The sequence below is a fragment of the Molothrus ater genome, chromosome 15 (genome assembly GCF_012460135.2).
Source record: "Molothrus ater isolate BHLD 08-10-18 breed brown headed cowbird chromosome 15, BPBGC_Mater_1.1, whole genome shotgun sequence".
NCBI classification, from domain to species: Eukaryota; Metazoa; Chordata; class Aves; order Passeriformes; family Icteridae; genus Molothrus; species Molothrus ater.
In genome coordinates, this window is record NC_050492.2 from 4,509,189 (window position 1) to 4,526,262 (window position 17,074).

General features: G+C 48.3%; 1 protein-coding gene across 1 annotated transcript; it reads right to left on the reverse strand.

Moving 5' to 3' along the window:
* Positions 1 to 148: 148 nt before the first annotated feature.
* On the reverse strand, positions 149 to 16,557 carry RARS1 (arginyl-tRNA synthetase 1). The gene is given in 16 exon segments (XM_036391768.1): positions 149 to 300; positions 648 to 895; positions 1,445 to 1,617; positions 2,353 to 2,458; positions 3,064 to 3,173; positions 3,516 to 3,644; positions 3,646 to 3,695; positions 4,550 to 4,654; positions 4,981 to 5,110; positions 5,386 to 5,506; positions 5,801 to 5,922; positions 6,339 to 6,439; positions 7,440 to 7,551; positions 10,696 to 10,884; positions 11,375 to 11,509; positions 16,496 to 16,557. Coding segments are annotated over 16 exon segments (1,986 nt in total). The 5' UTR covers positions 16,541 to 16,557; the 3' UTR covers positions 149 to 190.
* Positions 16,558 to 17,074: the final 517 nt, after the last annotated feature.

Sequence of the window (17,074 nt, forward strand, 5' to 3'; positions counted from 1 at the left end):
CACTGAGAATTGCTCTGAGCTGTGCTCACAGCCACTTATCTGCCTCTGTATCTGCAGCTCTGAAGCCACACACCTTTTCTCTCCTTTTCCCTCCCACCTCTGCTTTTTTTTCCCTTACCACAACCCTACTCCAACAGACAGAGAGAACTGCAGTTGTTTAGTCCCTTTATTGTCATTCCACAGGGAACTGCTACATCCTCTGCACCGGCTTAATGCCCAGGATGTCGAATCCTTTGGCCATGACGGTGGCAGTGGCTTCGCACAGCAGCAGCCTCCACATGTTCACCTTCACGATCTGGCCTGGAAAACACAGACAGAGGAGCTGGAGTAGCTGCTCAGAACAACAGTACCTTCCCCAGGGGAAGCCCCTGCTCCCAAAACCAGGCCCTGCAGTGGCACATGAAACCCTTCCTGCTCTCCCCAAGCCAGGCAGACTGACCACCCCCCCTGTTCCCAGGTGCCTGGCTGCTCCCAGCTCTGCTCAACCTTCCTGCTCAGTCATAACATGGGCTCTGCCAGTCTCTGTCAATCCTCCCACATGGACACAGAAGTGCAACAGCCTTTCCAACACAGGGTAACACCCTGGAGCTGGATGTAACCACAGGATGTGACACAGGCACACACAGCACCCCCTGGCCAACACTCACCAGTCTGCCTGTCCTTCTCCACGCAGTAGCAGCTGTCATAGAACTCAGTAAAGGTGGTGGCCAGCTCATACAGGTAGTCACAGAGTGTGTGCAATAACAAGTCCTCCAGGATCTTCTGCAGGATCTCAGGAAACCTCAGGATGCACTTTCCCAATTTCCACTCCTTCTCATGGTCAAGGACAAGCACCTCCTCCCTGGCTGCCTTCCGCAGCATCTGCTCATCGATGTTGGCCAGGCGAGCGATGGCCCTGGAATGGTCCAGAACAGAGGCTGCTTGTGAGGGTCCCACTGCCCAGCCTGCCCACCTGTCTGGCCTCAGGGCTGATGGCCTCCCTTGCCCAATCCTGGGTGACCAGGGCAAGAAGAGGACAGTCAGCCCTCGATCCAGGAGGGCACTGCAGAGGAACAGGGAGGGATGGGCTCTAGGGACCTGCATCAGCAAGGACAGCTGATACTGCCAAGCAAACCAGGGCTCAGGGTGTCAGAAAAACTGGGGTGTGGCAATATGTGAGCTGAGCAGCTGCTGGAACACAGATGCATCCTTTTCCAACCACCTAAATCCTCTTCTTCCCAGGAACTCCCACAGTTCCCCCCTGGGCTGTGTGTCACACAGAGGAGCCATTCCGGGTGGCACTGGACACATCGTGTGCAATGACAAATAAAATCTTGTCCGTGGTGTATACCAGTGTAGCTGGCTTCTCTTACAAACACCCCCAAGAGCACTGATGTGACTGTCACCTCTTTGCCCATGTGTCCCTGTGTGACACAGCTGCAGAGCACCAACTCCTGCATCTCACCTGATGCGTGTGAAGGCGTAGAGCAGATAGGCAGCCGTGTTCCCTCGGTCATCCAGCATCTTGTCAAAGGAGAACACGTAATCATTGAGCCTGTTGTGGGACAGATCTGCATATTTAATGCATCCAAAAGCCACTGATGTCTGGGCAGCTTTCAGCTCTTCTGGCGTCAGGACCTGGTGCAATTTGCAAACAGGCAAGAGTCAAGAGGAAGAATGAAGCACAGTGCACAGCCCTGGCCTGTCAGCAGGGCTCAGGAGGAGAGCCCAGGCTGCTGAGGGCATTTATCCACCTGGTGCTCAGTTCACACACACTTCTCTACTTCAGGAAAGAAGTAGAGAAGGTGTGGGGTTTTCTACACCAGAAAACCCCACACCCACTCCTCACTTCTCCTGCAATCCACTGGCACCACAGCCCTGCCCAGGTTAGGGCTGACTCCCTCTTCTGACAGCCCACAGGACCTCTGTGCCCCCAGCCAGGTGTGATGTGCTCTGCTCCTGCTTCTTACATGTACATGGAAAAAATGTTGGTCCTCCTACTCTTACGGAGCATTTTGGTCAAGCCACTTACAAACCCCTCTCTGATGGAACAGTGCCAGCAGGGCAAAGCACTTAGTGCCTGACTCCTATGAGCCCTTTAGAGATTCTCAAGGGTTTTTTTATTCCTTGCTTCCTGGTGTTCCTGTTTAAAAAGGGACTTTTCCCTTCCCCCTACACTACCCTTCCCAATTTCACTGCCTCACACTGTGCTTGGACAGAGTTTAGTCTTTCTGTTACATTCCATGTCCCACACTATCCAGTTCTCTGCAGGCAGCAAGACAGACAGGAATCTCATTAAGCAATGCAGAGACCATAAGTCTGTGAACTCATCTGGGAAGTTCTCAGGAAAGACAAGCAATCTGTCACAACCACCTTGTCCCGTTCCTTGTCTTTCAGCTTGTCCATGGCTCGTTTCAGTCCTTCCTCCAGCAGGTCTATGAGACGCACCGTGTCCCCTGAACGAGTTTTGAACTTCTTCCTGAAAACACACAGCCAAAATGACCACCTGCAGAACAGGCAAAACACTTCCACCCTCTGCCTACTGCCCAGCAAGCTTAGGAAAAAAGCACATGGCAAATCCTTTTGTATTGAAGGAATTGCTATCACATGGACAGCTCCAAAACTGAGAGAGCACCCACAGCATGGTCAGCAGGAATGGCCAGAAGGACTCAACAGTGAGAACTGTCCAGTTCCAGGCACTGGGCAGCACACAATACCAGTACCAGAGTTTTCCCAATTTTTGTTTCATCTACCATGGAGGTAGAAAGTAATGAAAATCATGGCCTTTACCACTGCCATCTCCCAGTGCCACATGAGCTTCCACCAGCCAATCCAAGTGCCAGGCAGCAGGAGCCAGGCTCGAGAGGGAATGTGACCACAGCAGCAGTGACTGAGGATCAAGGACAATGACACACAACACCATGACACAGTTATGGGTAACAGCACAGGAACCAGTGCTTTCTTTTGGGATTTTTTTGGTGTGCCACATACATACTTGTCAATGAATGAGAGCAAATCTCCTGCATTCACTCAAACTTTCTCTCCAAGGTACAGACAGAGGAAAAAGTACACCCAGACACCTACTTGTCTTCTCCCAGCACCACTCCAAAGGCAGCATGGGCCACTCTGGTGACTTTGGGATCATACCAGCCAATCATCTGTCCAGCTGCAAACACGGTTTGGAGATGCACAGACTGCAAGGAAATAAAACAGCAACAACTGGTTCTCAATCCACTCCTCCAGGTGCAGTTTCTTCATAGCTTTATCCTATTCACAATGATGCTCTCACAATAAGACTTAAAAGTGTTTCAACTCCACAGACAAATTCTGCTTTGAATTCTTCAACCTTTCCAAGAGTTTTCCAGCTCTACAAAAGCAGCAACTGGGAGATTCCCATGACTGCTCAGATAAGGAGTCAATATCCCAATCACACTGAAGACCCTGAGGTGTTCTACCTGTGTTACTGTTGCATCCATCATTTCACACGCTTTGTGCTGACCAGCCCCAACAGTTACAGCAGAGGGTGCTGAACTCACCTGGCCACTATCAACAACATAGATGAGGATGTCACCCTTCTCTTCACACAGCCTGTGCTTCAGAGCAGCCAGGTCTGATGTGTCATAGGTGTAACCTCCATCTGATTTCATGATTGTCAGCGGGACAGGGAAGCCCTGGCACGAACACGACCTTCCGGCCATCATCAACCTGGACAAACCCTGCCAAAGCATGGAAAACATCCTGTGCTGAACCACAGCAGGGAGCTTCTGGGCCAGCAGCAACACCTCCCCTCCCTGCTGCCACCAGGAAGAAAAGGCCACACACTCACATAATCAAAAATATGAAAATGAGAACCACTTTGTCAACACAAGTCCTATTCTGTACAGCACTTCCAGAACTATGCACAAGGAAGCAGATCTGCACAAATGTGGCCTTACCAGGAAAGACCTAATTCAAAAACTCCCATCACTTGCATCCAGATCTGCCTGTACAGCCACAAAGCCATCACAAAATATGACATTAAAGGCAACAGAAACTCTGCAGAGGTATGATGAGGACTCTGCACAGAGTCTTTCTGAGGTGAGACAGTCAGAACACTTCAGATGGTGAGACTCAAGAACTGCAAAATCCAGACAGGAACACATAAAACCAGAGACTTCTTATGCTGCATTTGGCTTCTTGCCAGTTTCAAAGTCAACATGATCCCAAAATCCCACTGACTTCACAGAGATTTCTCAGACAAAGTCCCCACAGTCACAACACTAAGATTGGGAAGTCTGTCATATATTGCTCCTTGACTGTTTACTCAGAATACAATAAATTCCAGTAGTACCCTGTGCTACTGCTTACAAATATCACAGACAAACTGCTTTTGATATCAGCAAGATTCAGGCCTTCTGGAATGAGGAAAAGCCATAAAATGTCCTCTTAGGAAATGTGGCTGAGAAAAAAAGCAAACGTGGGGAAGATGCAACTTGAAAAGCATCAGCCCTGAGCCCTGCTGAATAGGATTGAGGTCACCATGCTCATCCTCACAGCTGCAGAACTTCTGATCCAAGACCAAAAGCCTCACCTTTATCTTCAAATTCTTTCACAATGTCTTTCATCATCTCATGGTAGAAGGATTCCCCTCTCTCTATGATTGTGATGTCCAAACAGTTGTAGATTTTCTGGAATTCTTGAGGGAAACAAAACATAATACTTAACATTAAAGGCACATAGTGGGAACCAGTGGCATATTTAGCAGTGGGTACAGCAAGGCTGAAAAAGCATTATCCACCTCTTGGTCAAGGCATCAGACTAGGACTCAGGAGACAAAAGATTTAGCTGAAAGTCTCCACTTAAGACAGCCCAGTACTTTGGTTGTACTGGCTTTTGCTTTCAGCTGCTCTTAGCAGTGTGGCAGTGATTTTCAAGGGAACACAGAAGGGTGTGCTCAGACATAAAGTGAGGAAAGCCACACTGTTGTAGAGCTGAGACATGATTCCAGATGTGTGAAGTCACCTCTGCGTGACACGTCACAGATGAGATTCCAGGCTTTAATGAAGTCAGGGTTTTTGCTCTGCAGCAGCACCACACATTGGTAAGCTCGCTTCTTAAACTCCTCCTCTGTGTCAAACCTCTGCTTGGATTCCTGCAGGGAAACACATGGAAAAGCACTGCTTTCTCCCCTGAAACAAACCACCACACAGAACAGGCTCTCCAAGTATGCTCATCTCAAGACAGAAAGGCTGTGTGCTTATAAAGGCCTTTGATCATGCCCACACAGACAGTTCAATACCAGATGCCACAATTCATCACCCCATGGCTGGTTATCACAATAATCTATTAACAGTGACTTAATTCTTTCATTTCTCCAAAACTATGCTGCAATTTGTAAAACTTCTCAATCTGCTTTGCTACACATACCTTGTAAAAAGCTTGGAGATCCCCAATGGGAGGAGAAACACTTAAGTAATCTGGAAATTTGTCCTGGAGGTGAGCAATGAGCATTCCAAACTGGGTGCCCCAATCTCCTAAATGGTTCAACCTTGGAGCAATTGAAGAGGACAATAATAAGGCTTTAAAAGACACACATTTCAAAAATATATATTCTAAAAGAAACATACATAATACCAGAAACCCAGCCCAGGCAAGAACCCCAGTTCCACTGCACTGAAGCTGCTGTCCACCCTGATTCCTAACCCTGCTACACTTGCTCCACTTAGTATCTACTACCCATAAAGGGTTATGTGCTATAAACTAAGACCAATACAAAGCAGAACAGAGAGCCAGGGGCTGCACAAACAGCCTAGCAAGCCCACCACACCAGCCAGAGCCTCACCTGAGAACATCATAACCCACGAACTCGAAGAGGCGGCACATGCTCTCCCCGATGATGGTGGAGCGCAGGTGGCCAACATGCATCTCCTTTGCAATGTTGGGGGACGAAAAATCCACCACCACCTTGGGCACAGAACCAAAGGAACACAGGAATAAAAGGCCATTCCCACACCTTCATGTGTTTGATCTGGGTTTTGTTAGGGGCAGCAGTGGGAAGGAGAATCACCCCCGCTGACCCTCAGCAGGAACATCAGAGCGAGCGTTATGCAGCCCAGCTGAGGGTCAGGGATCACTCCCAGAGTGACCTGGGCACAACCCCCATCCCCAGGGAGCCCTGGCCCTCAGCCACCAGAGACCACAGCAAGTGCAAGTGATCGACCCCATGGCCCCCGTTCCTCTGCCACATCCCACATACTCTGCTCTAACACCCTGCTGACATGGACATCTGCTCAGCACATCCCTTCAGGGGGCAGTTTCAAAGATACTGCAGTTCAGAACATCTCCCCTGTAGCAAGATGGCTGTGTGCTTACTGCTGTACCTTTTTCCTTTTGCCAATAGCTGGTGGTTGAACTCCATTGATCAATAAACTGCTCAGCTGCTTCGACACAAAATCCTTTTTCAAGTGGACATTGATAAAACCTTTGCAGGAAAAAAGCCAACAGTGAGTGCTGGGTGCTGGGGCTGCAGAAGTGCCTCAGATTGTTTTTTGTTTCCTTCCCCCCTGGATTTCTGTTTTCATGCATCAAGCACAAGAGCACATGAAGTCAGCTTGACAAAACATTTTTCAGTCACAGGACAACAAAGCTGTCACTTGAAGACAATTTCTGTTCCCAGATTAGAAGAGTCTGTTCACATCACTACAGCCTTTACTGCAGGAGTCAGATGCTGCAAGCTACACCATTGACATAACTCCTTTTTGTACACTGTCACTCAATAATGAATTTATAGAAACATTTTTTGTGAGAAAATAAGTAATTTGGTTTCCAGAATGCAAAACCCAATCCTGCTTTATCTTTTATTAAAAATTAATATCCTAAAACATATAATTTTATCTGGGATAATTTATGTTCAGGGTATGACACTGTCTTACTTCTCCTGCTTCACAGAGCCAATGAACAAGCTCTAGCCCTAAAAGGCTGTGCCATGGGATTGTTGTGTTTATGCTGAAGCCCTAAGGAATATGAGTCCTTGTATTTTTCCCTGGGTCACAGGAACAAAATAAATGCAGCAATTAATAACCTCCAAGAGACTCCAGCTTCTCAGTTCTGAGAGGACAAGATCTCCTCACCCTGCAAGCAACAGCAAAAAGGGCTGTCCATTTTTGCTGTGATTTCCTGACTGTGGCTTGATTCCCATCACCAATATTGAAAGAGGAAAAGCTGCTCCCTTAAGGATGAGTGGAAAAACTGCTTATTAAAGGGCTCATGATCATACCTACCAATTCTAATACAGAAGTAGATTCTCTCCTGCTGCACAAGTCTGAGTGCTACAAAGCTCACCAAGATAGAAGAAGCTAATCCACTGTGAAACTGCAGTTTTAAAGCACAAAACAGTAGAACTCAACTCAGCTTCCTTTTCACAATATAACTGCCCTTTTTGCTCTAAGATATACAAAGTGTGTAAAATGAAACTATCTTACCAGGACCAGCAATTTCGACCTTCTCAATGCATTCATTGGCAGGAATGTTTTTTACTATTCTCTCTGCAATTTCTCGTGGGCTGACCTTCTGTTCCCTGGTTTTGAGCAGTATCTGGAACACAGCAAAGATCAAGGAAAATTCAGTCCTCTGAAACATTCTAGAGAGCAAAACAGAGAGCACAGATACTGAAGCACTTCAGCTCCAGAGATACACACAAAGAGAAACATCTCTAGCCAATTTTACAGACTGGATCAGTTCTCCACAGCACAAGCCTGACTGGACCCAACATGTTCACCTCTTCCTGCTCAGAGCAGCCCCTATGTCAGAAGAAAATCTCCCAGGCTATTTTACAAAACCTTCTAAGTGGTTTGGTAAATTTGTATTTTTCTAAGCTAGTAAAAGGGACAAACCCTTTAAAAATCAACATAGCTGGCACAGTCCTTCAATGCTTCACAATCCTGTTGATCAGTCTCATGGGTGTCCTCAGCTCTGCCAGCATTCACATTTGAAGTTCTGAACTGTGCCTCCAGCAGATGCTGAGTGTGGTTTCAGAGCAGATCTGTTTATTTATGATTAAACACAACCAAAGCAAACTGCCTTCAGTCCTGTCTTAGTCTCAAGCTTAATAAATAAATAAGTGAATAGATTAATAAGTGAATAAATAAATAAAATCCAACAACCCAAGCAAACAAAGATAATCCCAGCACTACCCAATTTTCTTCAAAGAGCATCAGAAAAACTGCTGTTAAAGTAGCTCTCCTTTTCCCTTGGAGACATGAGCAGCCCACTGTGAGGAACTCAAAGAACAGGACACAGGCTTACATACAATGATAGTATCAGAGTGGTCTGAGTTGGAACAGACCTTTGAAGATCATCTAGTCCAACTACACAACTTCCCTGTCCATTCCCAAAGCACCTTCTCACATAGCTTTTTGCAAATCTTACAAAAACACCCTTTAGGAGGATTCTGTAAGCTAGCTCAACCCATCCCATGCCAAACACTACATTCACACTTGTATAAAATGACCACAAGTATTTGTTTCTGAGCACATGATTTTCCAGTATTACTGTGATGTGTTTGAAAACAACTCCACTGAGGCCACAAAGATGATGTACCTCTTTGTCAACTCAGAATTTACACTCACTCCTTGTATTTGCTAATTTACAGTCTGCTCTAAAATGTATTTCTACTAAAGTTTCAGTTTTCTATTTAACCTGTCATACACAGGATTCTTACAAGATGGTAAAGGCTTAAAAAGGGCAAGAAAAGCAAACCTCAGTGGCTTTAGTGTTACTCAAAGTGTAAACTACAGGAAAAATAAATACAAACCCAGATTATGGGCATGTTACACTAGATTACAGGCACCTTATGTCAACCATTCCAGAAATGGTTACCACACTCCTGTTGGAGCTCCTGGCTGAAACCCCAAGCATTAATATGCTAATGAGCTCCCAGGAAGACAATAGGCATTTGTGAGGGTCCTTTCCACATCAGCAGCCTGCAGAGAGAGGCTGCTGCCTGGCACGTACCAGTGCTGCCCCAGTCAGGGCACTTCCCGCTCTGCTGGCAGTCCCAGTGACCCTGACCCGTGTTCCAGCTCTGCCCAGGGGACACCCTGTGAAGACCTGCACCACAGCCAAGCCCCTAAAACAGGCTGACACAAAGTCCCCAGCGTGCTGCTCCCAGCCCCTGGCTCTGCCATGCTGACACACTGCCTGTGTGAGCACAGCTCCAGCCCAGCACACTGCCTGCCCGCCCAGGAACAAACTCCTCAGCCAAGGCCACACTAGGAACCTTTATTCCCCAGCACAGCTGACAGCCTGGACCTCAAACCCTGGCTGGAGGGGGACTGTTCAGACACCCAGTTATGTCAGCCACATCGTGCTGGGAAGCCTGGGCTGCTCGAGAATCCCGACCGCGAGTTAATTGGGGTAACGCGGCGGTCAGGAAGTGGCAGTGCAGTCACCCAGGGTGGCACACAGTGACAACATGCTAATGAGACTGAGGGGGGACACGGGATCTGGGAGGGCAGTTCTGCCTGGCACTGCAGCTCAGAGCCTGCTGCCTGGCACGTATGGTGCTCCTGCTGCCCCAGCCATGCTCACTGTACAGGGGGGGACAACCTGGGCCAGCAGAGTTCCACGAGTGGCAGGGCAAGTTCAGTGTCAAAACTGCCAGTCTAATGGGTTAATAAAGGTGAGTTGACAATAGGAGGTGTAAAAAGAGGAGTTGTTTCTGTTTAGATTGCCAAATAAAAGATCTGTAATTACAAAGTGTCTACTTAGTCACCCAAAGGCATCAATGCACTGAAAGTTTGGGTGTTTCAGCACCTAAGCTAGAACACACTGCCTTCTTTCTCCCACACCTCCTGGATTTACTTCAGCACAGTCCCAGCCCACTGAGCAGGCTGAGCAACTGCTGAAGTGTCTCTGATTCTATTTAGGTTCTCTTTGGTCAAACTCCCTGTACCCAGGGAATTAACAAGAGATGCTAAACAAAGGACTGAGCCAGAGGAGTATAAGGGGTTAGTGCCTGAGCAGCAATCCACACCTGGCTGAGCTCTGAGAAGGCACTTCCTGAGCACACCCAGGCCTGACAATGCCCAGTGCCTTCTGGCTGGAGCTCAGGGAGGGCAGTTTGGGATGTTAGACACAGACTCAACAGAGCACAGGGCAGCACCTGGGCCCCTTTGCTCTGCCATCTGTGTCTGTGGGCAGGAGGAAACCACAGCAATGGGAGGTGTGAGCCAAGAGGGGAAGCTGGAGATGCCCCTTTGTCACCTGCCCTGTGAGAAGGGGGTATGTGCACACAAACATGTGGAGATATTTCCTGGCACTAGAGAAGAGCAGTTAGAGACATGCAGGTGTTTCTCAAGATTCTGCAATTCTCTAGAATCATGATTTATTGTTTTGCTGTTTTCACTTCCAAACATACAACTCACTAATTGGTAGTTAATTGCACATCATTAGTAAATCGATGCAGCACTTAAATCCTGATTTGATTTAGATCCCATGAACCAAGCAGATTTTCTGCGCCACACACATTAACTCCCTCATACCAGGCACCTGAACACAGGTTTGAAGGCCAGCTCTGTAAAGGCCAATGCTTCCCTTAAAATGCCATTCAATACTCACTCAATTCTCAGCCCAGAACAAGTCCCATATTGCAACTCTCACTGTGCTGTCTATCCCTTAGCTTCCAACAGACAACATCCCCATTTTTGCTTCTTTGTTGACATTGTTTGAATCATTTACCTGTGAGATGCCCATGGCACTGTTACACTGGTAGTCCCCAAATTTGGGCTGCTGACTTGGTGTCACCACCAGAGGAGGGTTTTCTAAGTCTGGGTAGGCAGCCTGAATGGCAGCTCCAAAGATCTCCTGGAGACAGCTGTTGATATTAATCATGCTTTTGGTTGATTTACTTCTTTCCTCTTGAAGGCTCTGAAAAAGAAAACCACCAAAATCCAGAAGGCTAAATTCCCAACATCTGAGGAGCTGTTACATCCCACTTTTCTCCTTGGCAAAGCACAGCTGACAGATTTGGCTGACACCTCCAGGCACAGGAGCAATGTATACAACATAAAAATCACATGATTCTCCTGCTGAACCTCCCAGCACAAACCTTCCCCTGACTGCAGGGCTGCATTACTTCTCACACCTGTGCTGGTGAGCCTGGGACAGACCTCAGCTGGGCCACCTGGTCAAAAACTGCCCCAGACATGACCATGTGGGCTTACTGACCTATTGACATCTTCCATAAAACAGATTCCTGTTTAAAGAACCAAGAAATATCTGATGTGCCACCAATTAAGGTGTCAGAATGCAGAGCTGTCACACATCAGAGCTGTAACAAACTCACACCATTTATTTAGCTTGTCCTAAAGACAACAAAACACCCACAAGGTCCAGCAATGATTTTTAATTTTCTTACCTTCTTAAGGAAGTTTAGCCGGTACTTGAGTTTTGCGTTTTCGTCTCGCAATCCTTCCAAACTTGGAGAGACTCCCAAGCACCCAAAGTTCTTCAGACGCTCAATTTCTGCACTTAGCAGCTTGATCTCGTTTTCCTGAAAAGAAAATTGAGTTGTCACACAGTAATTCCTGGAGAGGGGATAAGAGGTGAGGAGCTGCAAGATCTCAGGCACAGTGCTAGTTTGCCTTCTAAAGGTAACAGCAATGACATGTAAGCTGAATAATTCCAAACAATATTTCAAGATTGTTTCTAGTTGTGTGAAAAACAAGGATTCTGAAATACTCTTTCATTAAGAAAATAGTCTGACTAATATCAAGACAGAAGTACAAGAAAGACAACAGGACATGCTAATGAGATGGTCCCCAAATAAGCACTTTCTCCACCTTTAACAAAGATATCAAATTATTTGACTCAAAACTCCCTTTAGCCTGTTTCACCATCTCACAGGGCACAGCTTCAGAGGAGGAAACACAAGCTCAAACCCCACCTAGAGACAGGAATGCCAGAAGTAGTGTGCTGCTCCACAGGGGCATTTCTGCAGGCTGCACTCACTTCCACCTGGCCACACAACCTTTCCTGCCCTGTCCAGGAAGGAAATGTATGTCTTCTCCCTTAAAACTGACACAAGGCATTCAGGAGCACTTGGGAACTTCAGGAGGGCCTCTATGTTCCAAATACACTTCCCTGTGTCCACCAGACTTCACAGCCCCAACTCAGACAAATTTGTCAGCAGCAAAAAGGTTCAGAGCTGCTGCAAGGAGCAGGAATCTTCCTCACCCCACACCCTAAAGAAACCAAACAGCTGAAGTTTCATCTCTGTTGCCCATGTCTTGTCCTCCCCGTAACAGGGTTTGTGCTCTGAGCCACAAAGCTGGCTCTGACACAGAATCCTGGAGGCCACTGAAGGTTTGAGGGCCTTGCTGCTGCTATGGAGGGAGGCAGTGAGCACTGCTCACCCTGGCTTGGCACCCCCTTGGCTCCCTCAGCCAGGCTCTCCTCTGCCAGCACTTCCACAGCAGGACACAGCGCAGGCTGTTATTGTAGGCCACCAAACCTTATCAAAAAGGGCTCATTTACTTTGCTGCTCTTCAAACAATCAGACTATTTAATTAGGAAAAAAATTGGGCCATCTCTTGGTCTTGTATGTCCACCTGAACAACAGCTCCCAGGAATGCTGCTGTAACTAACTGCACATGCTCAAAAACCTAGGCTGAGGCAAAACAATCTCAAGATTGGCCTATTTGTGGGCCAAGCTGAAAATCAGTACTTTTGAGGTCATTCTTCAGTTGTGCTTCAGTTTATGGCACACTTCTGTTACAACCTCAAGGTCTCCTCTGCTACAGAGGAGAACACAATGCTGCTTCCTGCAGTTTGGATGTGAAGAAACAGGGCTTTAAAGAAAAAAACCCAAACCTGTAACAAATCCTCTAGTTTGGCATTTACACAATTAAAATCACTGAACAGCACAGCTTTACCTTATAAGCAACTCACTTCAAATAGTTCCATTTCAGCTTTTCTTTTCAAAACCCAAGGCAGGTGTTCCAAAAATCAGTTTTTCAGTTTTTCTCTCATTTACATACAAACACAAATCTTCCCCCATATAAACATCAGCAAATAGATTTGTTTATTTTCAACTTTTCTTCCTGGCCTGATTTGGTAGCATTTCACATAATTTATAGACCCATTTGTAAAATCTTCTATACTTCAAGTTAAAAAACAGCACAGGAGACTTCTCTGTGTTTTCACAGCTGTGTCACTGTAAGTTTCAGTGCCATTATTGCTATAAACATCAGAGCAATGACATACATAACTCATCCCCCAAGCCTAGAATGTGCTTTAAACATAAGTGCAAAGTTATCTTCAGCCCCTAATATCCCACAATCTGTAAATTCTGTGTCCACACAGTATTATCTTCCCTCTAGTGAAGTCACCAGCTTCAGGACAGGCCTCCAAGACCCCAAGGAGAGTTCTGCATCAAAGGCAAACATTCTCCAGAACCAGAAAATCCCGTTTTGCTTTTGAAACTAAAATCTCTGTAGGTCTAAGACAACAAGCAGCTCCCAAGTATTCTTCCTGCATTAAAAGATTCCCTCCAAGTTATAACTGGGTTATTTCAGTACCACTGACAAGCTTTACCAAAGAGGAATATGAGCTGGATTTTCCTACATCATCACAAACACCTCTGGCCACCCAAGGGAAGACTCACAGGAGGTGACATGACCAGTAACCAACTGGAGCTTCTTTCCACACTGTTACACTACAGGTGAGGACAAGGAAAGAGATTTATCCATGTGCAGGGTCAGAAGCCAGAACCACAGTGCCCAAATCACCTACCCCTGGGCAGACATCTGGCCCAAAGAGCTCTTTCACAGGGTGACTGTAATCACTTGGATTTGGCAGGAGATAAAAAACTCTAAAATACTGCCACAGTTCAGCAAGTCTCATCTACTTATTTCCCATGTCTGCATCAAACCAGCAAATTTCCAGCACTGGCACCTGGAGGCATTTAGGATGGCCCCATTTCAGAGCAAAAGGGTTCTTCACCATGGTGGCCCAGCTGCCTACCCCAGTGCTGCTGCTGCCATTTCAGTCTCCCTTTTATTGTGCTCATCAACAGCTTAAACAGATGATGAAATGAAGTTTTCATTCAAAAGGACCCAGCAGAAAAGCCTGAACTCAGCAATGCTTACACTGGGTTCCAGAACTGATGGGGCTGAGATCTCAGCAGCTGGGCTGGGACAGCCACACAGCTGAGCAGAGCTTCCATCTCCAGACTGGCAATGGGGACATCCCTGCTCTGGGAACACCACTCACCACTCTCCTCTCTCTGGTGAGCAGCAACAGGAGACAGGAAAATGAAATTAAGCTGTGTCAGACTGGTTCAGAAAGGTTCTTCACTGGGAGAGTGCTGCTGCACTGAAACAGCTCTCCTGAGAAGTGGTTGTGGCACCAAACCTGTCAGGTTTCAAGGAGCATCTGGAATATGCTCTTAACAATATGGTTTAGTTTTAGGTAGTCCTGTGAGGAGTGGGGAGGTGGACTTGGTGATCCATGGATCTCTTCCTACTTGAGGTATGCCATGAGTCTGTGACCCCTACACCCATAACCATGTTGCTGATCTTGCCTGGAAAAAAGGTCTTCAGATGTTTACATCAGAAATGCCTCTTAACACAGCACCCTGTGACAGAGTTAATTCTCTAGCAAAGATCCGTGAATGCCACATGTTATTGAAAGGACATTATGAATGCTGCATTCTTCCTAAAAAACAAACCACTCTACAAAACTACAGCTAAGCCTTGTAACAACTCCTCTCATGGTACCATCCAAGTGAGGAAGGGAGACAATGCCAACACATCTCTGATCTAAAAGATGGGTGACTGAGAAAAGGAAGGGAAAAACTGCTGTTCAGGTCAGGAGGTGTCCCTTCCTGGTTTATTCTACCTGCACTGTCTTGCACAACTTGTCAGTAAAGGGTCATACCTGATGACCACCTCATGAGGAGCTGTGGGAATTACATGAGGCCATGCTGACATCTCCAAGGGCTCTTTGCTCAGCTCAGTACCTGAAATCTTCCCCTCACCTGTGAATACAAAAAAACTACAGCTTTTTCAGAGGACCAAAATCATCCTTACATTTTCCCTTAGCACATAAGACTGTCTTCCAAGAACCCTAACTGAGCAGCTGGGTAACAGGAAACTTGCACAGGCTTCTGTCTCTGGGCTTTAATATGACAGACCTTTTCTCCATCAAAAGAAAAAAATCATAAAGGGGAGAAAATGGCCTTAGAAAGCCAAAGGGAGCAGAACACCACTCTTCCTTCCTCTCCTTGCCTCCTGCTCAGTTTTATCTCTACTCCTACTCTGCCAAGCCCTGCTGAGCCGGCTGAGCACACACTGCTTGCTCTTTGTTGGGTTATTTTCCTGCAGGCTGGCTCCCCACAGGCTCCAGGGCATGCTGCAGCTGGAAACAGGGAGCATGTGGCTGGGAGTGACAGGCAGAGTGAGGCTCAGTAATTCTGCACGGCCTCCTGCAGCCTCCTGGAGTTGGAGCTGAACACTCCTGCTCCCTCCTGCTCTGCTTCCAGTGCCTGAAATCTGCTTTGGGACTACCGACCAAACAGCAGTGACAGCAAAGGGAGAGCCACTTTGCCAGAACACCTGAGATGTCCTTCATCTCCTAGCAGCAACAAAGGAGAAAGGGAAAATCAAAGGCAAGAAGGAGTGCAGAGATTGAACTGCCATATTTATGATCTCATTGCCTGTCATATATTTAAGTTGTGAGCAGGAAACACGCTCAAAAGTTGCTAAAGAGCACACAAGTATGGCAGGCAAAATCCCAAAGGCCAAAGTCCAGGAGCTCTCAGCTGGATGCTCCTGAGCAATGGGCAAGGCATGAGAAGTGACCCTGGAGGGGTCAAAGCCTTCCTGAAGCTGCCTCTGCACTCACTGTCAGTACCGGTCATGGACCAGGCCAGACCTGGCAGTTCTATTTTCTATTATTATCGTCACTGAAAAGGCAGAGGGGTGTCACCACCTTTTCCCAACCTGAGCACCTTGTGGCTGCAGTAAAGCTGTTCACCAGCGTGCCAGCACACAGGAGGCGCATCCCTCCCCGGCTGCCCAGCGCTCCCGGATCCGCCGGGGGATCCCTGCCCGGCCAGAGCACGCCCCACACGGCACGGGGGCGGTGGCACCCGGTTCCGCTGACGGTCGGGAAGCGTTTTCGGAACGCGGCCGCGATCCCGCCCTGGGTGTGAGACGGGGCAGCAATGGAGCCCTGCCCTCAGTCCGGCACCGACGGGAGCAGCCCAGGAAGCGCTTCAGCCCTGCCCGCTCTCCGCCTTCTCTTCCCAGACAGAGCTCCCGCTCCCGCGGGGCCCAGCCACCCGCCCGGGGCTGCCGGCACTGCGCGGGCATCGGTACCGGGGAGCGCTCCTGGGGCTCGCCCGCCCCCTGCACCCGTGGAGCCCCACAGCTGTGCCGGTCGGGGCTGTCCCGGTCCGTGCGGTGCCGTGCCCGGCTGTCCTGTCCTGTCCTGTCCTGTCCTGTCCCGTCCCGTCCCGCCCGGCCCGGCCCCGCACCTGCCGCGCCAGCCTCGCCGCGGACTGCGCCACGCGCGCCTCCATCCTCGGGCGGCCGGAACCGGGACCGGCAACGCGGGAACCGGAAAGCGGCCGGAGCGGCGCGGCCGCGGCTGCAGCGCCCCCGGGCGGCGGGGAGGACCCCGGCGGGGCCGGAGCGGCCGGGAGTGCTGCCCTGGGAACGGGGGCGGCCTGGACACCTGCGGCGTGAGCGGAACGGGAACGGGAAAGAGGGAATAGGGATAGGGAAAGAGGGAATAAGGAAAGGGAAAGGGAAAGGGGGAATAGAGATAAGGGGAAAGGGAAAGGGATGGAAAGGGAAAGGGAAAGGGAAAGGGGAAGGGGGAATAGGGATAAGGATAGGGATAGGGAAAGGGATGGAAAGGGAAAGAGGGAATAGGTATAGGGATAGGGAAAGGGGAAAGGGAAAGAGGGAATAGGTATAGGGATAGGGAAAGGGGAAAGGGAAAGAGGGAATAGGGATAGGGAAAGAGGGAATAAGGAAAGGGAAAGGGAAAGGGGGAATAGAGATAAGGGGAAAGGGAAAGGGATGGAAAGGGAAAGGGAAAGGGAAAGGGA